The sequence below is a fragment of the Drosophila persimilis genome, unplaced genomic scaffold (genome assembly GCF_003286085.1).
Source record: "Drosophila persimilis strain 14011-0111.01,24,50 unplaced genomic scaffold, DperRS2 tig00000686-arrow-arrow-pilon, whole genome shotgun sequence".
NCBI classification, from domain to species: domain Eukaryota; kingdom Metazoa; phylum Arthropoda; class Insecta; order Diptera; family Drosophilidae; genus Drosophila; species Drosophila persimilis.
The window spans coordinates 430,284-452,875 of NW_020825336.1; the positions used below are offsets into that span (position 1 = coordinate 430,284).

Here is a 22,592-nt window from a genome sequence, read left to right on the forward strand (position 1 = left end):
CTGTGCATCTGTGCATCTGTGGTATAATATGGAACATTTATTATCAGTTTTATCACCCATACAATTAGTCACACTTAGGGCTACGAGTAGGCAAGGATCGCTTACGCAGGGCGCAGAGCACTGGGGCTGCTTCAATCTTAATCTCTCTCCCGCACGGCCAGCGGAATGGGCACATCGTACAGCAGGTAGAGCACACAGTTCCCAATGTGTCCGAGGAACTGCTTGTAGTTGGTCACGCGCTGCTCGAACTCCTTCCACAGCGGCAGCAGGGGACGCTTCGGCTCTGCAGCAGTCTCCTCGATTGAGATATCCTGCTCCAACATGGTTTTGTTGGTGTACGTGAATAAATAGGAGGCGGGCTTCTGCCCAATTGTGGTCACGAAGTGGGTGATGTTGCTCCCCAGGCCTATGCTCTTGCCGGCGGTAAGGAAATACGACTCCTGCTCAATGTCGCTCTTGTAGCGCACATTTCCCTCGAGGATGGTCAGGGTGCAGTTGATTAGATCGGGCGAAATGAAGTTGATCAGCGTCAGGCCCGGAAAGTCGGCCACAAATATAACGTCGGAGTAGTTATTCCAGGCCAGGACCTCGTTCTCGATCGTCCGCAGCTTGGGACGCATGTGGGTTAGCTCATTAAGCAGCGGCAGGGACCACGACGTGCTCTCAAAGGGCGACCACGGCGCCTTCAGCAAGTCCACGCGTGGATCGAAGGAGCGCTGCTGGAACCGGCCGTTCATGGAGCACCAGATGTCAAAGTAAATGGAAATGTTTCTGCCAATCGACGGTCGGCCCCTGACCTGCTGGTTCTGTATGTTCTCCTCGATGCACTTGGCATACTGCACCGCCATGTCCGCGTACTTCGTCCAGCGCTCGTACTCGGTGAAGGCAAACGGATTGAGATTGTGCACCTGCTGGTTGTCGTTGTCCACGACCTGGATGGAGGTCTGCAAGGTGTCGAACGAGTGCACCATCATGTCCCAGGAGTACCCGTACAGACCATTGGTCCAGTTGTTGTATCCCTTGGTGATGAAGTGCGAGTACGGGAGGAAGAGCTGGAGTCCACAGTAGCCGAGTATAAGGCATGTCCGCAGCCTGGCCAGAAGGGATGGCCTGGCTGGGGATGCCTCTTCGGATGGGTCAATCTTTGCCGTGCCGCGTATCCTCCTTGGCCAGTCGAAGCCAAAAAACAGAGGAACCTCGGCCAGGCATACCCAGGGAAACATGCCTGCAATGGAAGCAATAATTTCACGGTCCAAAACATAGTCATTCTTATGCACTTACCTATGACGAACAGGCGGGAGTTCATCAGGTGGAAGCTGATCATGAATGGAGTGACCAGCAGCCGCGTCTTCTCGACGGTCATGAAGAAGGCAATGGAGACATCAAAGAAGGCCGTAAACCAGTGCACAATCAGCAGATCGATCAGCTCCGGATCCAGCATCTGGCGGAAGGGAGAAAACACCCAGTGCTGGCTGAGATTGCTCATGGCATAGCCGGAGAGCCACTCCGCGGAGATCTTCTTCAGGCCGGCGTACATGTACAGAACGAAGAACTGAAACTTGATCAGAAAGTAGTTCCAGTAGGGAACGGTCCGACTCCGACTCCTCGCAGGGTTCAGCCAACTCTCCAGCGAACTGTAAGTTTCAATTCAAGTTAGACTGTAGATCGAAGGAAGGTGTATGCTCTAATCAGACCAGTAGCTATCAGCCTGGGTAAACAGCAGCAGCGTGCCCACCAGCCCGAACAGGTAGCTGTGGTTGTTCCAGGTCGGCTTGTCCAGCAGAAAGATGTACCAGTAGGGGACTATGAAGGTCAGGCAGCTGGAACGAAACCGATAGCCCAGCATTATGCCCCACGCCCCCAGCCACATGCACAGGTAGACGCATCCCATCAGCGGGTAGGCCAGGGCCCGCATCCCGTTGAACAGCGGGAAGTGGCAGTGGTGGGGCTCGCCAAAGCGCACATCCAGCTGGCCACCGCCCCGCTCCTCGGCTATGTCCACCAGCATGGCGACCCCAAAAAGCAGCCGGAAGATGCCCAGGGCGGCCCCATCCACAGGTCGCTGCAGCCACGCTGTGAACTTGGTTAGACTGCTGAAGTTGCTCGGCTCATGACCGAGGCACTCTCTGAAGAGGTTGCCCATGCCCGTAGACTGTGCTGTAACCTGATGAGCATCGTCTGTGGTGGGGATCTCACCGGAGAGAGGCTTGTTCTGTGCTGTGGGGGCGATATCCGGGGAACTGGACGATTTCGTGGGTTGCTTTCGCTTGGAGTTGGCCATGGCCTGTCCTGAAAACATGGGCGTGTGTTATTAGGTGGAGGATAAACAAACAAGTGTCCCACGATTGCAAACATTCGGCGGTTTTAGGGTGTTTTTTCTTTAGAATTTATTGAAAAAGTTGACATAAATACATGCATGCATATTGTTGTATACTAAATATATAATATATGTGTGTTTTACATTTCGTTTGCTGACTCTTGCATAATTATCTACGGTTTGTTCTGAACTTTATTGGGTGCGGACCACAGCACGGCTGCCCCAGCTGCCCCAGCTGCCATTTCCCATTCTCACATCGAATGGGCATTGGGAAATGGGAGTCGGATGGGTATGACTACGACGCGACCGTGGCCATTGAAAATATTGCTGTTTGGAGAGCGAAACGGGTTCGCTTCGCGTAAAAAAATATATCAATTACACTCATTATACTCGATTCTTGAGTAAATATTGCAACAAATTTGCCCAGCTTCGTATCGAATTCTTGTTTGATTAAAAAGCAGCAAACATGATGAGCCGTGTGGAACCGTGTTATTGTTGTATTTTTTTAAGGGCTTTCTATTCCGATATCGGTTCCAATGTGTTTTGCTGTTTCGGTTTCGGTTTCCGTTTCGGGGTTTCTGTTCCTGCTTATACGAGTATAGTACACCTTCGAATACACAAATACATATATTTCTGTTCTGAATTTAAACGGGTTTTACAATTTGCCAGTGTCCTGTGCATTGGTTTGCAAAATTTCCAAACTTTGTTGGGAACAAGCTTTGAAAATGCCTCAAACTACCATACATATATACGAATACAATACAATATAAGCCGTCGACTGCTTGAATATACTTTTGGTTTTGGTTACTTGTTTACTTGGTTAAGTACTTAATTGGTTAGATGCCGTACACATGCAATATAGTAGGACTTGCTATCGATTTCTCGTGAAACTATATATAATGTAGAATTCCAATTTGGAAATACATATACACATACATACATACATATTCGTATTCGTATTCGTATTCGTATTCGGAAGTAGTACAATAATGTTTAAGAAATAATCTTTGATAAAGAATGTGGGGGGTTTGGGTTTGGGATTTCGTTTCCGGTCCGGTCTCCGGACTCCGGACTCCGGAGGCGGTTTAAATATTAGTTTCAATTTTAATCGCTGTGTCTAATACGCTTAGTTTTGGGGGCAGGGGCAGGTTTACTTTAATTTAAGTACGACAGTTATGCATAAATGACTAATATTTTGCTTCACATTCTATTTTACTGTGAGTTGCCATTAAAATACTTTTTTTTAGTTTTGTTTGTCTATCATTTGTCGATATTTACGCAACGCTAAAACATTTTAAAATGCATTTTCAAAGTTAATTCAATAAATTTGCTGCTTTTGGTTTTCATTTTTTAGATAGGTTCGGTAAGCTTTGAAAGATTTAGACAAGGGTTTTGAGTGTCAAAAATTTGCATACAATGGGGGCAACAACCCCACTCCCCCACTCCGACCCGACCCGACCCGATCCGACACGACACGGCACGACACGACGACAGTCGGTTGCAGTTGTTGTTTTTATCGCTGGCCGGAAATCATCCCTTGCGAGTTTCAGGCCGCCTCAATGCAGTTCCGTGCGCCAACTCTCTCTCTCTCTCTCTCTCTTTTTCGGGCCTCTCTCTCTCTCTCTCTGTTACGGCGGCGGTCTCTCTCACTTCTCACACGGCGGCTTCACCCTAACCCTGGTGTCACCACTCTCCCGGCCGCCGTACCCCTCCCTCTATAGACGATTCTGATTCAGCTGGGAGCGGGGAGTGAAGGGACTGACCATAACTCCGCTGGGCCAGATCGCCTCATTGAAGAGCTCGTTGAAGCGATAGTCCGGAATGGAGATCTTGAACTTGCAGTACGATAGCTGCGAAAGATTGGCATCGTTCTTGACCAGTTTGGTGCACTTGACCAGGTTCTTGTTGATCTTCAGCTCCTCGGCCAGGTGGTCGATGACATCCTCCTCGCTGGTGTTCGTGGCGAATTTCCCCACCTGCACCCAGCGGCCGTAGTCGCAGACGACCTGCAATCGATCCGAATTGCAGTTGTTGCCGACCACGATTAGGTTGTTCTGCTGCGGATGCTTCTTGGTGGTGTCCAGAGCGCTGGCCTGCTGCATGGGTGGCTGGTTGCCGAACTGGAAGTACTGCTGGTACATCCGGCCCTGGATCTGGTTGATGCCATTGCACACCTTGTTCACCTTCTCCTCGATGGTGTGCAGCTTCGACGAGAGCGCCCGTGGCGATTGATTTTTGCACTCGTCGCAGTTGAACGAAACCATCGGGTTCTTCTGGATGACATCGTACACGGCGTCGTCGATGTTCACGCACGTGCGATGGAACTTCTTTCGGCAGTCGTCCGAGTTGCAGATTATGAACCCGGCCTCCTTCCCGTTGATTGATTTCTTGCACTTGGGGCAGTTTTCGGCCATTGCGATGATGCGGTTTTCGTTTCCTTTGCGACTTCGGTTCTGGTTCTGGCTCTGGTTCTGGTTCTGTGCAATCTCAATCTCGGGGACTGACGTGACGTGGTATGCCAGACGCAGACGGGGGAAGGGAGAATGTCGAGAAAACACACACACACAAGCAGCAGGCTGGCAGGCTGGCAGGCAGGCGCAGCGCACGGAAGCGAGACAGCAACAGCGGCAATTTACAGTTAGTTATACACACAACAGCTATACGCCAACAGCCATCAGCAGGGAAAACAACAAAAACAACAAGAACACTGCGAAATATAGTTTGAGCGAAAGTCCGAGGTTGGTTTTCTTTTCTGCCTCTGTCTGGCTCTGACTCTGGCTCTGGCTCTGGCTCTTTCTCTTTCTGACCGCTGCACTGACTGACTGGCGACTGGCAATCGGGGCAATCAGTGACAGTGAGTGTGGTGTGTGTGTGTGTGTGAGAAGATTGCTGAAATCGAGAGGGGAAGAGAGAAACGCGACCGACAAAAGAACTCGAGAACCGTACGCTCCGAAGTTTGCAGAATGACTGGACAGAATACAGAATCGACTTGGCCGGAGCAGAACGAACTAGTAATCAGCCACCAGCAAAAAGCAACCAACAACCCCCATGAAAGCTGCCTGTTCGGTGACTAGCCAGCCAGGGTATGGCTGCTCTCCGAGAAGCGAAATATTGGCAAACAGACTGGCGGGCGCCTGCGAAGAGAGCGCTAGGACCGCCTTACCTTCAACATGGATACCCTGGCCTGGCTGGCCAACGTGTCTTGGGGTGGCTTTTAACCGCTATTTTCGCCATATGATTGCCATCGCTGGCGACGAGTTTGTTGCGCTCTCTCTCGGTTGCAGGGAAAATAAAAACAATGCATTTCGTGTGCAAAATGCGCCATGGCAACCCTGTTCGTAATTCGATTAGGGCTGCTCTGCACGGCGCCTCGTCCCGGGGAGTATTCAGTGTTGATAAGTTTTGTGATCTCAATTATTTTCGAACTTCCAGCAGAGTTTTCAACGGGTTTAAGCTTATAAACAGGAAAATGTTACCTACCTTGGAATCTCAGTTGTATTATATGGAGGAGATCCTTTCTGTAGAATTATCAGTTAAGGTGGCACATCCAAGTCCTGTCATGTGATCTTTAAATGGGCTTTCCTTCGAAAATGACAATCTTCCGCTTGAATTTTTAATTTAAGTAAAGGCACTCCTACTCCTACTCCTTCGTCTACTCCTTCTTCCACGCCTTGCAACAGTTGGCAGCCGCAACGGAAACACTCTCGCTTCACGCCAAAGAGCAACTGGGAAAAGGGACACACGGAGGCAACGCGGTCCACCAACTGAGGCTGTGCGCAAAGGTTGCCCCTTATTTATACACGGACAGAGATACGGCCGTGTATCCCTCACAGTGCAGCCGGAGATGGGGATGATGGTCGTGTGGGTAGGGGTGTGGGTGTGGGTGGCAGTGGGGGTGTTTGCGCATGTCCTTGCCAGGAAATGGCAACGAAGTTAATAATAATAAACAAGTAGAACCGCCTCTGTCGTGTGCCTCGACTGGCAGATACCCAGGGAAGCGCCATAACAATACGACTAATTTGATAATTTCCCTATGGTTTATTTATTTTAGTTAGTTCTAGAATATATCTACCCGCATCTTACTGGGTATCAACGAATCGCCGGAAAAGGGCAAACAACGTTTACAGGTGCGAGCCCCAGCAGCTGGGCCTTCGACTTGACGACTCTCTGCAGCTGTTATTGTTTGCCATCCGCCTCCAGGATTTGGCCAACGGCCCCCGTCAGTAATTGGGTTTCATTAAGTGGGAGGTCGCGGCACGAAGCACGGCAACGGCAACGGGACCGGCACGGCCGGCAAGGTGCTCAACACTTCTGCTCCTTCCTTTGTGGGGGGCCCTTGTTAGTGCTGCTCCAATTTTGTCGTCGACTGCATTGTCAATAGATTTTAATCAGGTGTGGCAAGCATAATAAACAGGCGCCTCGGCCTCAGTCTCCTCCTTGCCTTGCCTCCCCCCATCCATATCCGTATCCCCATCCCCATCCCCCTTTGTGGCTGATTTAAATCTATGCGTCGCACCTCAGACTCGGGTTTATTTCCATTATCCATAATTTCTGGCTGGCTCCGGCTCCGGCACCGGCTCTGTCTTTGCCCCAATTGTTATTTATGTATGCATCCACGTGTGCCCGAGTACCGAGACGTAGCGTATCCCTTTTCTATTCTAGTGTCAAGTGCGCATTTTGGCTGCCATCCCGGCGCTCAAAAATATGCTATACTTTTCGCCGAATTCTATTTTTAACCTGTCTATTCGTGTACAAGATAAAGCATATCTTAATCTTTAAGGTTACGCAGATCCTAATAGCCCTACCTCTTGTATGAAAGCCTCGCTCTTGGAGCTTACGAGACTTAGTCGTAGATATCAGATCTACTAAACAGATACAGATCTATCTATCTATCAAAGATTCGTCTCTCACAGATTACCTGAATCTTGAGGGTTCTTAAGAATCCTCAATCTTGTTTGTCAGACTTTTGCAACATCAATTTAAAAGACAGTTTTGCTTGTTTTTATTTATTTATTTAAATAATTATGTATTTTCGGGGTGCAATTAATCATTAAATTAATTAGTAATATTATTGTTTATATACGGTTCATATATATATTTACTCTCATTTTCCATCTGTGGTTTGTGGGGGGTTTTTTCTTTTCCATTTGTTTGTATGTTCCGCATTGTCTCTCTCTGTCCATCTCACATTCTGATTGCTCTGTTGTGCCTCTCCATTGGGAGTACGGCCATATGCCCGAAACTCCGGCTTTTTCTCTCCTTTCATTTTGAATACTTCTTTCTGTCTGTCTGTCTGTCTGTCTGTCCATCTGTGATCGTGTGTATGTGTGTGTGTGTATACATTTTGTTTTCGGGTTAAAATCCAAACAAAAACCGAAACGCTTTCTAAACATTTTTCATTGATTATTATATTGATTCCGTAGTTGGTAATGGTTATATGCATGTGAAAGGTGTGTGTGTGTGTGTGGGTGTGTGTGTTTTGGTGATATTGTAGTAGTAATGGACATTGAACGAGATTTGATTAAGCTTTAAGGGCGACATATTGTACACGCTACGAATATTGCTAAAAATACCTGCACTTTGGGTCTTAGATTTCGGTTCTCCCCGTTTTTCATTATCATTTTCATTTTCATATTCATTTGTTTTCCTGTTTTTGTTTTTGTTGTTGTCTTCGTTTTCGTTTTAGTTTTTGTTTTAAGTAGTTTCGATTTTGTTTGTGCCTTATTTTGTTAGTAGGCAAAGCACTTTGGGCAGGCGCTTCTTGAATCAATTAGTTAATACATTAATTGTTAATATACGTTCGTATTTTTAGAACAAGGTAAGTACAATATGTGCTAAGAGTGTTGTCTCAAAGTTGGTTACTACTCGATCGGAATGGGTCTGAGGTGGAGGTGGAGGTTTGGGGTTCGTGGTTCGGGGTTCGGGGTGGCGTGGACTGGAGTGGAGTGGAGTGTGTGAGATCTAAATATCATATCGTTACACGTTACACATACATATATGAATGCCTATACATATAGTAGGCCCTATGTATCCGCTTTCGTTTATTACTTATAACATTGAAATATACATACATATGCTTCTGTCTGTCTTCTTCTGTTTCTGCTTCTTCTGTCAAATAAAACTGGTCATAACCAACATATTGTGTGTCTAGCGCTTAATTTAATCGTTGAACTGTCTGGTTTCATCTTTCAACCGAATCGGATCCTTCTCGATCCTCGATCCACGATCCTCGATCTTGTGTCTTTATTTCAAACACAACAATAATGATTGCACAATAATTCAGACAACATATAACTGCAAACTAATTCTCATTCTTTGGTTTTTGGTTTTCTTTTGTATATTTTCACTAGTATCCTCCATCATCCTTATCCTTTTCTTTTCTTTTCCTTTCCTTTCCATTCTCTTTGTTTCTCTTCTTCTTCTCTTTGGTTTCTGTTCATTCCGCTACTACATTTAGCTCCTCAATATTCTTGGTTGCACATAAAGTTTTACGAATACAATACATTAATCAATTGCTCGATTTTGCTGTTGTTGTTGTTGTTCTTTTTCTTTTTTGGTTTTTTTTTTTGGATTATACACTTCAAATATTTATATTTTGCGTAACTTTTACTTAGGAACAAAAGCTTTGATTTGGTTTCGTTCTCGGGAGTGTCTTCTTTGCTTTGGGCTTTGTTCCGAAAAACTGTTCGAAATCGATACTAGTAGATTTGCTAAGGAAACTGAGTTCAAAGAGTTGCTATTATCGGGAGCGACCAGGCCCGGTCCTCGCGCTGGCCTCGCACCGGCCCAGCCCCGAGATACATACATACATGTTAAGTACAATATAGTCGTAGTTATATAGCATAGTTTACTAGTTGTTTTGTTAGATTTACTCGTAAATATTCAAGTACCCATATATATTTATATATTTATATTTATCTTTATATATACCTTTTTATGCATGAAATAATGTAACCATAAACAAATTAGCAACAACTTCATTTTGTCCGGAGCGTTCTTTAGATTTAGATTTAGTGTTAATATTATGACTGCATTTACTCAAAGCCGTCATGTTCGTCGTCTTTTAAGTGGGAAAACATATTATTTTATTGACTTCTTTGCAATTCTCGAGATTTTTCTAGTATAACTGAGTTTTCCCTTGGGGGGGGAGTTTTTGTTTTGTCGGTTCTTGGGTTTTGCAGATTATATTTTTGTTTGTTTTTGTGTGTAATCAAGAAACGTTCTTTGCTTGGCTTTACAGGTAAATGCCGTCCAGAATTACTTATGCGCCGCCATGCTCCGGATAGGCCCCGGCCCCGGCTCCGGTGCCGGCTCCTCCATCGACCAGCGCCGACTGTCCTCCGGCGGCGGCTGGCTGCTGCTGCTGTGGCGGCGGTGGCGGCATGTACTGTGGATACTGAGGGTACTGCGGTGGCTGCTCTCCGCCTATGAGTCCCAGCTTATCTGTGGACGGGTCGGGGCAACAGAAGGAGAGAACGAGAGAGCGAGAGTTAGTCAAATGTGGCCCGAACAGGTGGGTAGTGATTGAGATTGAATCTCAATGGAGTGACAATTACACCGATACACGGATATACGCCAAAACATATTACACTTCAATGGTTAAAAGCTCAGTTATGAATATCAGGGAACATCGGGGAGTAGTAGCATATGGATATGGGGATGGAGGGGCAAATGCAACGCCCACGAGGGTACATCATTATCGTATGTATGTACATTCAAAGACAATCCCCCGCAGGACAGGACTCTTGGCTGTATCCCCTAGCCTCCGCTTAGACTTTTGTGCACAAAAAATACGGGTACATATGTACAGGGGTGTGTACATATGCGGTTAACAGAATATCTTTATCAACAACATCGAAAAAGAATACCAAACCGAAATTATACAACCATAAGGATAAGGATACTAAGCACACGTAGTAGACATCGAAACACATCGCACAAACATGCAGCTAAAATTATAAGTAAACGTTAACGGGGGGCAACGGTAACGCTAACGCTAACGGTAACAGAAGGCAGCGTAACAGGACAGCGGAAACGGAACGGAAACGGAACGGAAACGGGTGTAAGTAGAAGAAGAAGAAGCGCACAGCACAGGTTAATGTTGCTTTTGCGTTTGTTGTTTGCTTACAGTGTTCGAAAAGATCGTTTTTGTTTCAATGTTCAATGTTACAAAGAAGGTGGTGTGAAATGGTTAATTTTTGTTTTGTTTTCTTTTTCTTTTCGGCTAATTTTGATTATGGTTTCTATTGATGTAGTTATTGGTTAATCGATGGGTTGATTAATTGATTGGTTGATTAGTTTGCTGTAGTTGTTGCTGTATATATATATATATTTTTTCTTTTTTTTGGTTTGGTTTGTTTTTGAGAGATCGTCCTATTGTCCAGTCGCCACTTCATCCGACGGACTCTGTGGATTGTCGGTCAATTTCTCAGCCAATGGTTTCTCGAGTGTTGGTGGTTCAGATTTTTGTGTATGGTGTTGTTGTTGTTGTAGTTGTTGTAGTTGTGGTAGTGCTGATTCTGGTGCAGATGCTGGTGCGGATGCTGGTGCCGGTACCACCTGCTGCTGCAAAGCAGGAGGTGGCGGAGCAGCAGCATCATCCGACATGTACGGTTCTACGAGAAATTTTTGTTCGTGAATTGCATTTGTTTTTTGTTTTTCTATTTTCTATTTCGAAACAAGCGATATTAGTTGACAAAATTGAATCAAATCAAAACAAAAAATCTCTCAGTTTTTATGAAACGGAGAAATGAACCAAACAAAAGAGACAGTGTGAGAGAGAGAGAGAGAGAGAGATATTTTGGGTGCACCTAGCAATAAGATTTGCGGATGAGTAACGGAAAGAGTTTTGCTGTTGTTTTTACCTCACAAATAATATGTTTTTTTTTTTGGGGAAAAACTGTATTGAATAACTGTATTTCTTATGGTTAAAAAAATTGTACAAAGCTAATGCTTTCAGTGTATTACTCTTTCTCGTCTTTCTCTGTAATTGTTCCAAAAAATATTGTGTATCAGTGGCATCGTATGTATATGTACGTATATCAGGTGTCCATTGTGTGTGTGTGTGTGTGTGTGTGGGTGTGGAAATCAGAGAAAATATTTGTAAATCATATTAAGAACTCATAAAAGATTTGCAGTGCTTTAGGCAGCTGCTGTGGTACAGGTGGTACAGTGGGTACAGTTGGTGGTACAGTGAGCACAGCTACAAGTACAAGTGGATTTTCACTGTTCGGCTTGACGGCCTTTGCGTTTTCTTTGAGTCTTGGAGAGCGAGCTACGTTTACTTGTGGATACGAGTATTTTTTACACTGGACAATGGCACATTTTGTGTATCTGCTGAAGAGTTGTGGAGCGCCAATATCCGAACAAAACAAAACGAAACGAAGTACGGAACAAACCACAGATAATTACGGCTTACGGGTTATACGCTAGCTAGTCGAAACAGAGAACTTAGGGTTCTTAAGGATAACGCTAACGGGTACACACACGAATATCGGATCAGCCATCGGCCATCGGCCATCGGCCATCACCCATGTCCTGCCTCTTTCGGGGCAACGCACAGGGACCGGCGATACCGATATCCATGGCGAGCACAAAACTATTACAGGAAAGGAAAGAAATATAAACGAGAACAACGTATGACACGACTTTCAGTTGGCATCAAATCAAATCATTATCATTACCGAACCTGCGTATGGTGCGTATGGTGGTCGCATGGAACCAGATGATGTTGGACTTTGGATATACACACAGATCGGATACATACATATACATATACATATATGGCATATACTGTATATAAGTAGTTACTGTTTTAGTGGTTGTCGAAGCACATGATATGGATGCAATTGACTGATCGATCGATCGGTTTTTGGTTTTTATTTTTGGTTTTTTTTTTGGTGGAAATTTCGCAAGGCATCAAATTCGAATCGGTTTAGCGAGCGATCAGATCATCAAACGTACAACAGTTGGACTGTGAGTTTTAGCTCTACTCATGGCAGTTTTTAGATGGGATTGAATTTGATATCGGTTTTGATTTCGATTTCGATTTCGGATCTTATTGGGTTGCTTGATTGATTGATTGATTAATTGATTGCTTTTGATATGCGTTTGCATTTGCATTGCGGATGATGCATTGCTGCTAAGTTACTAGTTTCTTATGGATTAGCAATGGATAGCTAGCAATCTACATAAAATTACCTAGAGAAAAAAAGAGTTGGCGGAATTAAAGAACCAATTCAAAATCAAATTTAGTCTCTGTGTGCGTAAATCGAAATAAACGTAATTTAGGCTAAAGAAATCAGCGCTAAACAAGAATAAACCAAACAATAGAAAGTGGATGTATATTTGGTTCCGTGTTGAGTGGGTGTCGGGTGTCGGGTGTTGGGTGTCGGGTGTCGGGTGGCTTTGTATGTATCTCTAGGGGATGTGTGTGTCCCATGTTGTGAGTAAGAAGAACAGCCTGATCTAGGGATTTCCGCACGATTAACTTACTTGCAATGATTCCCACGACAACCAGGCCAATCACGCCCATTATGATCATCATCTGCAAGTGGAACCGAACAATGGGTTAGTGCTAGTTACTTCTCTACCGACGCCGCCACACAGACCTTCAAGTTCTGGAGCCAGAATTTCCTCTTGAGCTTGCCCGCCTGCTGCTCGAACTGCGAGGCGCCCTGCTGCAAGGCATCGGCGCGATCGTCCAACTCCGACAGCTTGCTATCGCGCTCCAGCACCTTCTCGACGTTTGTGCGCATAATGTCGACGACCTAAAGGGCGGGACAGAAGAACAGAAGCAGAAACAGAAGCAGAAGCTCTCCTTGTAAAGGTTCTTCATTAAATCGCGAAATTGTATTCCACTCACCTCATCGACCTGCGCCTGCGTCTGCTGGAGACGCTTCTGTGCCGCAATCTGCTGCGGATTGTGTGGTCCGCCCACAATCTCGCCATCGCCTCCCTCGCCTGCTGGAGGTCCAGCAGGTGGTGCATCGCCAGCTGGTGCAGCGTCCGCCCTGCAGGGAACAATCATTAGTCATGCAACGAGCTCATAAGGAGGGCAAATACCAAGACTAATCAACTCCCAACGGGGCGCTCAAATTAAATACAGGACTTGGATTACACAAAGTATGGGAGGTAGGGGTTTCGTTATGACTATGGGTCTACGGTTTCTATCGTTCTAGCGTTCTAGCGATTCTTTAAAATATCTCGACGGTACGTGTGTGTGTGTGCTATACACAGAGAGTGCTGGAGAAAATCTAGCCGGCTAATCGAAGAGTGCAGAGATTAGCACTTACAGTTCCTTGTTCTTGTCTTTCTTGCCCATCGCAGAGACCCTTAAAACTTAGAACTCTACCGCGGTCTCTGGGTTCTGTTGACGGCCAAAGTTAAGGAAATAGTTAAATATTCAGTTGTGGAATGTTATGGAAATGAATCCCATGGAATGCTACGTTACAGGTGAGTATTGATAATGTTCGTAGTGCGAAGGAAATTAAATCGATCGGGCGGAACACCCGGCATTATTTGCGTTCCCTTTTGGACAATTCATTTACTTTGCATGGCCTGACTCACGGCTCAGGCGAAACGTAGTCAAAATTATTGATTTTACGGCGTGTGAATGCCATGCCATGTGATGCGGCAGCGTCATCACCAACGCCATCGCCACTGCCGGACCAGAGGAGGACTCTCTCTCTCTCTCGGCCATTGTAAGTGAATCATGGGAGCTGCAGCTGCTGTTGCTGGAGCCACTTCGGGTGCGGTGCCCCAATCGAAATGGACTATTTGGACAAATGAAATGCTGGGCCCATGCTGCGTATGCTTAATGTGTGGGCATTAAATGAGCATTACCCCAGTGCGAAAAACGAGAAACGAGTACGAGAAGGACCCCCCAAAACCCCAGACAAATCAATAATGTCCATTCACTTACATTTCTATTGTTTTGTTGTTGTTTTCGGTGTTGTTGCAGCCGCTGATGTATTAACAAAACTCGGTTTGCGGTGTCTGTGGCTGTAACTGCGACTGCGACTGCGACTGGTTCTGGTTCCCGTGTGAATAGGTATGCACTTGGCCAACGTCTTTCACTTTGGGAGCGTCGAGCGTCGAGGTCGGGGAGGGTCGTTTCGCGGGTGAGGTGACGGTAGTAGCAGCAGATGTGCTGATGGCGGCGGTGGTGGCGGGTGGTGGTGCGTTGGGTGCAGCAGAACTCTGCTTCGTTGTTTTTGTTGTCGAGGGTTGCGCTCTTTCTCTTGCTCACTCGCTCGCTCGCTCGCTGTCTCACGCTCTCTCTCTCTCTTTCGCCTGAGCTTTGTCGCCCCCAATCGTCAATGAATTTTCACTCCTCTCGGCTCGCCTCAGCGGTTGCGGGGGGATTGGCTAGATGTGTGTGTGTGTGTGTATGTCGAGTGTGTGGGTAACACTTGCCACGACAGCCTCAGAGGGATCTTCTGGCTCGGCGAAACTGAAACTGAACTGTTGGTGGGAAGAGTGTAAAAATAGTTGAAACTATTTTTAGACTTATATTTGGATTGAGAATTGAGTATTTTTACGAGTAAGAAGTCGAGTGGGGGCTTGCAACACGCCCAGTGGCCTGCCCACGGCTCTCTCTATGTGTGTGTGTGTTTGCGTGGGTGCACTTGGTGCACCTTTCTGTTGCATACCCCCTGGGGCAGTCTCGGGATATTTCTGCACACAAAAAAAATATATATTCGCGTGTGGACTCTACAAATCTTTGCAAGTTCGCAACTTGGCACTGGCCTGTCTTGGCTAGGGGAAAAAATCAATGAAATTCTACACGATAATGGTTTTGCTTTCATTCGAAAGGCCTTTTAGTCGCATTCTTTATGTTTTCGATTACGAATTCTATAACATTGTGTGGTAAGCACTTTTACTTTGTCCTGGCAGCGCAAGTTTACAACAAATTGTTCCTTAATTATTTAACTAAAAATTATTTTACGTAGCACAGGAAAATTTTCACTTACGACGTTTTTAGCCAACTGCGAAAACTCACAGCTTTCCTTTCCTAACTGTTATGTTATGTGTATGCTTCTGCAAAGTTAACAGAGCCGAAAGCTTTTCTGCAAAATTAACGAGCCAAAAAGTTATCCTGGACATTCTACTTGACATGTAGCTGCCGATTTTAACATTCATGCGTCAAGTCGATGAAAAGAAAAAGGAAATCGATTACAGCTCAACGATTAACGAAAGCTAAGAAGTCGGAACCAGAGGTTTTTTGAACTTTGCCTGTATCCAAACGCGATACATCTTCAGGCCGCGACTCCGATTCACCTGCAGCCTTCGGTCCACAATCACCTGTTCCTCCTGGAGCCCCGCCTTAGTGAACATACCACGTAGCTCTTCCTCTGTAAAGAAATACACCAGGGTGCCATCGCCGCGCACATAGAAGTTGTCCTCCAAGCATTTTCCGCTCTTGAAGCGCAGCTGGGCCAAGTCGTAGCGGCCGTAGTCCCTGAAGAGGAGCAAGCCACCGGGTCGCAGGTAGCGATAGCAATTGTCCAGTATCTGCTGCATTTTTTTCGGCTGACAGGCGGACAGCACAAATATCATTACAATGATATCCTGCGAGTTCTCTTCGAAGGGAACCGGCCACTGCTCCTCCGTGGCATCCATTACGAATACCTCGCAGCGTTTCTCATCGAACTGCGGCTGGCTGCGAAGTATATCGATGGCCCTGGCAGAAAAGTCACAGCCAAAGACTTTTAGCTTTGGCTCTACGCTGTACTGGAGCAAGGGTAAGATGGTGTTGCCGACGCCACAGCCCAGCTCAAAGATGCTCCGTGACTGCTGCTCACTGACATCAAGGGGCGCTAGCTCGGGAAACTCGGTGAACAGCCAGTGACGGTCCTTGAAGAAGCGATTGTCGTGTATGCCATAGAAAGAGTCCCAAAACTTCGGTGCATCCGACTGAAATCGCTCCCGCTCATCGTCGTTCAGCTTGCTGCACGAGTTCTTTGCCACGGCCGCCTGTGCGGCCAGCTCCTGCTCCTCATCCCATTGCACGTGGTCCCTGCAGAGCACATTTTAGATCGCATTTTAGAGTTTTTGTGCCAACAATGTGTACCATGCATTAAACTCGAACACCTCGCGCACGTCGGTTAGTATGCGCCCGCCAGCACCCGCTGGCTTCTTGCGCTCTCGAGTGTGCTCCCAAGTTTTGCTGGCAAAACGCCGCAGACCTTGCCACGCATATTTACCAAGCATTGTGCTTAAAGACGTCGTCGCTGTCCTTGAGTAAACGTGTGCCGAACTGAGGTCGCTTCTCACAGTCATCGGCCGTGGGAGTACCGCTCATGTTATGCAGTGGATGGAAGGATAATCCAAATCAAATACCAACTATAAGGAAATGAAAACAAGCAACAACCGCGTTGTCTGTCATGTTGAGAACCGTTAACCCATTGCAGCCCAAGGGGGTTTTTCAATATTCCACCGAAAATAATGAAAATTTAACCATTTTAGCGCAGTTCAGGTGAAAGATATAGTGGTTTTTGTAACTTTCGAGGAAGGATCTACAAGAAGAATTTACAATCGGCAATATTTTCCGCCATTTACCTCAAGCTGTTGAGCTGTTTAAATAGAGGGTGCTTAAGTGAGCTAAGTATGGTTATTCATCATACGAGACGCTGTATTGTTGTTGAGGAACCAAAATTGAGGCAAAAAATCAAAGTCTAGAATTTAAAATAAGCCACTCAGTTGAAAATAGATTCATTAATTGGATAAAATTATGTGGGCAGGGCTGAGAGATCTATATAGCTACGGAATATACAGGAGGAATATAGAAGTTGAATTCGTCAGTATATTTACGGTATATTTTTAAAATGAGACGGTAAATTCTGGTATATTTCTGAGGGTCAGACCGTACATTTTAAAGATAAGTCCGCGGTCACACTGCCCGCATCAGTTGGTATATCAAAACCGCAAACAAACCTTTTTGTTGTATTGTGTGTTGTTTTCTGCGCCCGCAGTGAAATAGATAAAGAATTAAGGCATTGTAGCGCCAAATTAATAGGAACCTGCGGATATTACGCGATTATCAGTGCGCTTTTAAGTGAACGCTAACACTACGCCATCAAAATGATGAACGAGGCAGCCCTGGCCAACATGATTCCGTACGACACAATTGGACTCTATGAGCAGCCGAAGCCCCGATTTATCTTCAAGATGCCACGCGTGGTGCCCGACCAGAAGTCCAAATTCGAGAGCGACGAGCTGTTCCGACGACTGAGCCGCGAGAGCGAGATCCGCTACACGGGCTACCGCGAGCGAAGTATCGAGGAGCGCCAGGTGCGCTTCATGAACGGCTGTCGCGAGGGACACACGGAGACCAGCTTTGTGGCCTCTGGCACAAACCTGCAGCTGGTGTTTAACGCCAACCAGAATCCCTATCTGCACGACAAGGAGTGCGACTTCGACAAGGAGCATGGAAAAGTGCACATCAAGTCGTACTTCATAATGAACGGCGTCTGTGTTCGCTTCCGGGGCTGGCTGGATCTGGAGCGTCTGGATGGCGTTGGCTGCCTGGAGTACGACGAACGCCGTGCCATGCACGAGGATGCCATTTTGCGCGACCAGATCGACCGCTACAACCAGCGGCTACGCGAATTTGAGGACACCAAGCGTGCCTATCGCGATAATCGGCAGGACGAGATGGAGGCCGTGCGCAGGGGCGTCGCCTCCGGCGGCATTGGTGTGGGCGCCAGCATGTGGCGACGTTAGTTGGACCTGTGGACGGCGCCAGCGCCGTCCCTCCAACACGACCACGAACAGCAGCAGCAGCAGCAAGAGACTCAATTTGCAAATACTCAATATTTTATGGACAACTGAAAATGCTCCTCCTTCTCCCGGATACGACTATGGGGATAGGCACGCTCGAATATCGAATATATATATACATACACCATATATATGCTCCTAGACTAGTTTTAGCCCTAATTCGCTTACCTTTACGTATCGTATGCTTCTATGGTATTAAACATTACTATTTAATGTGAAATTAGTGTCGTACATGTAGCTCTTAACTCTTAACTAAAAATACATCCACATAACTAATCAAGATTCGACTAATACTCGTAGTTCTGTGACGCAGCGCACGGATGTCGTGTCGTCTGGTGTGACGCATTCTGTTGATTAAGAAGAAAAACGAAAGACGTCTTTTGTTTTGAATACCATTATAATATACAATTAATGACACTTGATATATATTAATATGCGTGTATCGTGTAAAACTAGGCTAAGGATTATTAGAGGGATCTTATGTGGGTCTCGCTAGGCGTAGGGGAAAGCACAAATGAAGTGGCGAAAATAAGCTGAAGAGCCGCTCACTTTAGCGGAACTGCAGGTTGGAAATGCGCAGTCCGATGCAATCCTTGCCGATCTGGCTGACCTCGCACACGTTGCAGAGATTACCCTTGAATTGGGGATCGTACGAGCAGTTACAGAAGGGGCAGGTCACCTCCGGCTTTCCGCGATACAGCGGCTTCCAGCTGATGCCGCATATGTTGAATGGATTGAACTCTTCGTACTGCAGCTGGTGCTCGTCCACGGGATTTATTTCGCACGCCTGCAGGATCTTGCGCACCTGCTGGGCCACGTCCGGCCTGGGGGCCAGCTCGAGCAGGCGGCGCGCAAACGAAGCCGCCGTCCGATAGTTCTTCAGCTTGAAGAACATGTTGAGGGCGGTGCGAAGGGTGAGAATCTGATGCACCGGCTGTAGCTTGCAATGGGTGAAGTAGGCGGCCATCTCGCAGAGGCGCTTTTGCTCCTCGAGAGTCGATTTCGGCATCCCCTTACGCTCCGTTTCCATCTTGAGGCCCACAATGTACTCGGAGCAGATCTTCAACAGCTGCTGGGCCTCGGCCGTGTCAAGCTTGGTCTCCACCACAAGCAGCGGAATACTGATCAGAATGGAATGGAACTTCTCGATGGCCTCCGTGAACTTGCCGGATGTGGTCATCTGGTAGCCAGCCTGCAGGCGGGACACCAGGTCGTTCAGCTTGATACCCATGGCCGGACGCTGCAGTTTTGCATTCGTCTCGGAGAAGTTGCGCAGCGGGTAGCCGCTTAGCGATTGTAGATTGGGATTGGCCGTGTAGCTAGTGCGCGAGCAGGCGTAGTTCTGCAGAAAGAGGGTCTTGAAAGGCTTGAAGTTGACCACTCCCAGCTGATCGTTGAGCAGGCGGAAGGCACTCTCGAACGCGCCGGCCTTGACATGATCGAGAACGAGTGGCGAGTTGTTGGCCCATTGCTGTGATGGGGACAATCCCTTGTTGGGTGCCGCATAGTAGTTGCTGTCCAGGGCCGATGCCTTTATCTTGGATGCCAGCTCCTCGGGAACGACCAGATCGTCGTCGCCCACATCCCAGCCGGCCCCATCCTCTCCGCCAGCACCTCCTGGCAGCTCGTCACTGCTGAGGGCATCGTGCATCTCATCATCACCGTCATCGTCCAGTCCCAGATCGGCATCTGCACCCCAGCCATCTCCGCCACCGTTATGCTCCTCCAGCACTGCGGCGTCGGCATTAATGTTGAGTGCCTGGCGAGCAGTGGCGCTGTTGCCAGCCCGCGTCACCATGGCGCCTTCGAAGAAGCCCTTGGACACAGACAGGAGCGGCCAGTTGGTCTCCAGCTGCTGGATGGGCACAGGGGGCTTCAGCAGCGTGGCATTGGGGTTTACTTCAGGCAGAGTGTCGCCCTGCGAGGTGATGGTCTCAGCCAGCGATTCGGCGAGCTCATCCAGGCCATGGGTGGCTGCCGTCAGATAGGCCATCGAGGTCAGGCCGCAGTTCTTGAGAATGCTCACCCGCTCCTTGAAGTCGCCAAGGACCAGGGCACCCTGGTACTGGGCCGAGATATCCTTGCGGATCTCTGCGATCTTAATCATCTTCTTGAGCTTCTCCAGGTTGCCGGTGATCAGGTAGAGGAAGCTGAGCTTGTCGAAGTTCTTGGTGCGCTGGTAGCACATCTCAACCACCTGGTGGTTGCCCTGGAGAAGGGCACTCTGTCCCAAGCGATTCCAGCAATCCTTGTCGTCTAGGGCCTTGGCCGCCTCCAGGGCTATCTCAATGTTGCCGCACTCCAGCGCCAGGCCAAAGCGGGTCTTTTCGTCCTTCACAAAGTGCAGCGCCACCTCCGGATAGCCCTTCTGCTGCAGATAGGCAATGATGCTCTGTCCCACGAGGCGAGCGTTGCGCACCATGTGCAGGACCTCGTCGTATTTGCGCTGGATGAGCGCCAGCTTGAACTTGTATTCCGTGGGATCGATGGTCAGGACGCGGGTGCGGCACTCGCGATCGAGGCAGAACACCTGGTTGCCCTTGACACGCGTCAGATAGATGGGCAGGTCGAGGGTGCGAATGATGCCGTGATCTCCGTTGGTGATTGCATACTTGATGTGATTGCTCGTGGTGTAGATAAACACGCCGGACTCGTCCCAGGCCCCGGACTTGACGCGACAGTTCTCCTGCACGGTGCACAGATACTGCAGCCGGCGGTCGCAGATGGTGACCGAGTGCTTGCAGAGCAGGGCCACCAGCGACATGTCTGGCGACCAGACCACGTAGCGGCACTTGGCCAGCTTGATGCTGCCCACGGACACGAGGCGCTGCACTTCGTAGAGGGTGACAAACTCGGGATCCCGGATGAGCAGCATGCCCGTGCCGGCGTAGAAGATCTCCTCGCAGAAGGTGGGTATCTTCTTGGTGACCTCGTTCTTGAAGTTCTTGATCACCAGCTGCTGGTTGCGATCCAGCACCGCAAAGCGGTTGCGAGCCACCCAAATGGCCGTGATGCCCGAGCTGCGCTTGCTGTCGGACTCGTTCTGGCTCTCGGTGTCCTTGGGTATCTGGCACAGGTCGTAGGTGCTGTTCTCCAGGTTATTGGTGCGCGTGCAGATGAGCACGGCGTTCAAGGCCGGGTTGTACGACATACTGTACACGGGCGACTTGCCCGGCCGCAGCTGCATCACCACAGCGTCCTTGGTGGTGGTAAAGTCCAGTTTCCGCAGGTAGCGGTCTTTCACGTAGTAAAGCATGTTGCCATGCACAGCATAGGCGGGACGCTCACGCTCCAGCTTGAAGACAACCATGCCTGAAGGGACATAATCTTAGTTTATAGAAGAAGACAAAGCAATTATCAACGGGATCTTACCGCCATCGTGACCGGCTGCAAAGAGATTGAGTGTGGGATGAGCTGTCAGAATCCAGAAGCGCTCGTTGTCCCGCCGGAATGTGAAGAGACACTGACGCTTGGTCATGTCCCAGACGCGAATGCTGCGATCCTCGCCGTTCGAGATGATTAAATCTTGGCGGGGATGGAACAGAACGCTGGACACGTTGTTGTAGTGGCCACGGCACGTGTCCACCTCCCAAGCCTTGTATTCGTTCATGCGCCACAGCTTCACCAGACGGTCGTCTGCGCCCGACACAATCAGCGGCAGAGTGGGATGGAAACTGGCCCAATTGACGCCGCGATCGTGTCCCTCGAGCACATGCTTAACTACGGCATCGGCCTGGCCGAACAGATCGGTGGCTCCAGGGTTACCCTTCAGATGATCATCCAAGCCCCCTGGACCGGGGGCCACATTCTTCTTGCGCAATCCCGAAATGTCCCAGACGCGCACCGTCTGATCCAGTGAGGCGGAGACAATCTGATCCTCCGTGGGATGGAACTGGGCACACATCACATAGTGGTTGTGGCCGGTCAGCACGCAGATGCAGTTGCGCGACTGCCAATTCCAGATGCGAATGGTCTGATCATCGGAAGCGCTCAAGATCCAGGGGTATTCATGGTGGAAAGCCACAGTGCGCACGTAGTCCAAATGCGCCAGCAGAGTGAAAATGCAGCGACGCTGCTTGTAGTTCCACACCTTGATCTTGTAGTCGTCGCCGCCGGAGACAAAGAGGGGCATCTGCTGATGAAATGCCACGCCGCGTACAGGGCCATCGTGCTCGTCGAACTTCTCCAGGAGCGTGTGCATGCGGTAGTCCCATAGCTGGATGACACCGCTGTGCAAACTGGTCAGAATCCAGGGGCGTTTGGGGTGAAAGGAGAGGCCCTTCACTCGAGCCGACTTTGACTCAAAATTCTTCAACATGTTGGCAGTTTTTACTGTGACAGAGATACTTGTTCTTGTTTTCGATTTTGCTGCCTGGCGTTGTTCCGTGTCGGCTTACGTTTCACGTATGTACCCGCTTGAAGTAAGTTCGGGCACTTTCCTGTATAAAAATATGTAAGTATTAGCGCATCTGTCCCAACATTAAACCATTTA

General features: G+C 48.1%; 6 protein-coding genes across 10 annotated transcripts; 1 reads left to right on the forward strand and 5 right to left on the reverse strand.

Moving 5' to 3' along the window:
- Window positions 1-24: 24 nt before the first annotated feature.
- On the reverse strand, window positions 25-6,051 carry LOC6600635 (vitamin K-dependent gamma-carboxylase). The gene is made up of 4 exons (XM_002025593.2): window positions 5,798-6,051; window positions 1,695-2,289; window positions 1,282-1,634; window positions 25-1,225 (listed from the first exon to the last, which is right to left on the reverse strand). Exons 2-4 carry the CDS (start codon window positions 2,279-2,281, stop codon window positions 138-140), a joined length of 2,028 nt encoding a protein of 675 aa, XP_002025629.1. The 5' UTR covers window positions 2,282-2,289; window positions 5,798-6,051; the 3' UTR covers window positions 25-137.
- LOC6600636 lies at window positions 2,363-4,953 on the reverse strand (the record flags this gene model as incomplete). Its single annotated transcript, XM_026991738.1, has 1 exon — window positions 2,363-4,953. A coding segment is annotated over one exon (921 nt), but the record flags the coding sequence as incomplete, so codon positions are not given.
- A 2,975-nt stretch (window positions 6,052-9,026) lies between the features above and the next one.
- LOC6600637 (vesicle-associated membrane protein 2) lies at window positions 9,027-14,780 on the reverse strand. Of its 3 annotated transcripts, XR_003409073.1 has the most exons (7): window positions 14,241-14,780; window positions 13,612-13,685; window positions 13,182-13,329; window positions 12,928-13,086; window positions 12,812-12,863; window positions 11,182-11,300; window positions 9,710-9,760 (listed from the first exon to the last, which is right to left on the reverse strand). XR_003409073.1 is itself a non-coding variant. In XM_002025595.2 (6 exons), the coding sequence occupies exons 2-6, from the start codon at window positions 13,638-13,640 to the stop codon at window positions 9,579-9,581; spliced, it is 570 nt and encodes a 189-aa protein (XP_002025631.1). In that variant the 5' UTR covers window positions 13,641-13,685; window positions 14,241-14,780; the 3' UTR covers window positions 9,027-9,578. The 3 variants fall into 3 exon arrangements, 2 of the variants coding, with proteins under 2 accessions (XP_002025631.1, XP_026847574.1); XM_002025595.2 differs by lacking the exon at window positions 11,182-11,300 and having other exon boundaries at window positions 9,027-9,760; XM_026991773.1 differs by lacking the exons at window positions 11,182-11,300; window positions 13,612-13,685 and having other exon boundaries at window positions 9,027-9,760.
- Window positions 14,720-16,683, reverse strand: LOC6600638 (methyltransferase-like protein). 3 transcript variants are annotated; one of them, XR_003409072.1, is made up of 3 exons: window positions 16,392-16,666; window positions 15,292-16,337; window positions 14,720-14,782 (listed from the first exon to the last, which is right to left on the reverse strand). XR_003409072.1 is itself a non-coding variant. In XM_026991772.1 (2 exons), the coding sequence occupies exons 1-2, from the start codon at window positions 16,620-16,622 to the stop codon at window positions 15,518-15,520; spliced, it is 918 nt and encodes a 305-aa protein (XP_026847573.1). In that variant the 5' UTR covers window positions 16,623-16,683; the 3' UTR covers window positions 15,219-15,517. The 3 variants fall into 3 exon arrangements, 2 of the variants coding, with proteins under 2 accessions (XP_026847573.1, XP_026847572.1); XM_026991772.1 differs by lacking the exon at window positions 14,720-14,782 and having other exon boundaries at window positions 15,219-16,337; window positions 16,525-16,683; XM_026991771.1 differs by lacking the exon at window positions 14,720-14,782 and having other exon boundaries at window positions 15,219-16,337.
- Window positions 16,684-17,281: 598 nt separating this feature from the next.
- On the forward strand, window positions 17,282-18,522 carry LOC6600639 (protein big brother). Its single transcript, XM_002025597.2, has one exon. It carries the CDS (start codon window positions 17,402-17,404, stop codon window positions 18,041-18,043), a length of 642 nt encoding a protein of 213 aa, XP_002025633.1. The 5' UTR covers window positions 17,282-17,401; the 3' UTR covers window positions 18,044-18,522.
- Window positions 18,479-22,577, reverse strand: LOC6600579 (coatomer subunit alpha). The gene is made up of 2 exons (XM_002025598.2): window positions 21,473-22,577; window positions 18,479-21,412 (listed from the first exon to the last, which is right to left on the reverse strand). The coding sequence occupies exons 1-2, from the start codon at window positions 22,416-22,418 to the stop codon at window positions 18,651-18,653; spliced, it is 3,708 nt and encodes a 1,235-aa protein (XP_002025634.1). The 5' UTR covers window positions 22,419-22,577; the 3' UTR covers window positions 18,479-18,650.
- Window positions 22,578-22,592: the final 15 nt, after the last annotated feature.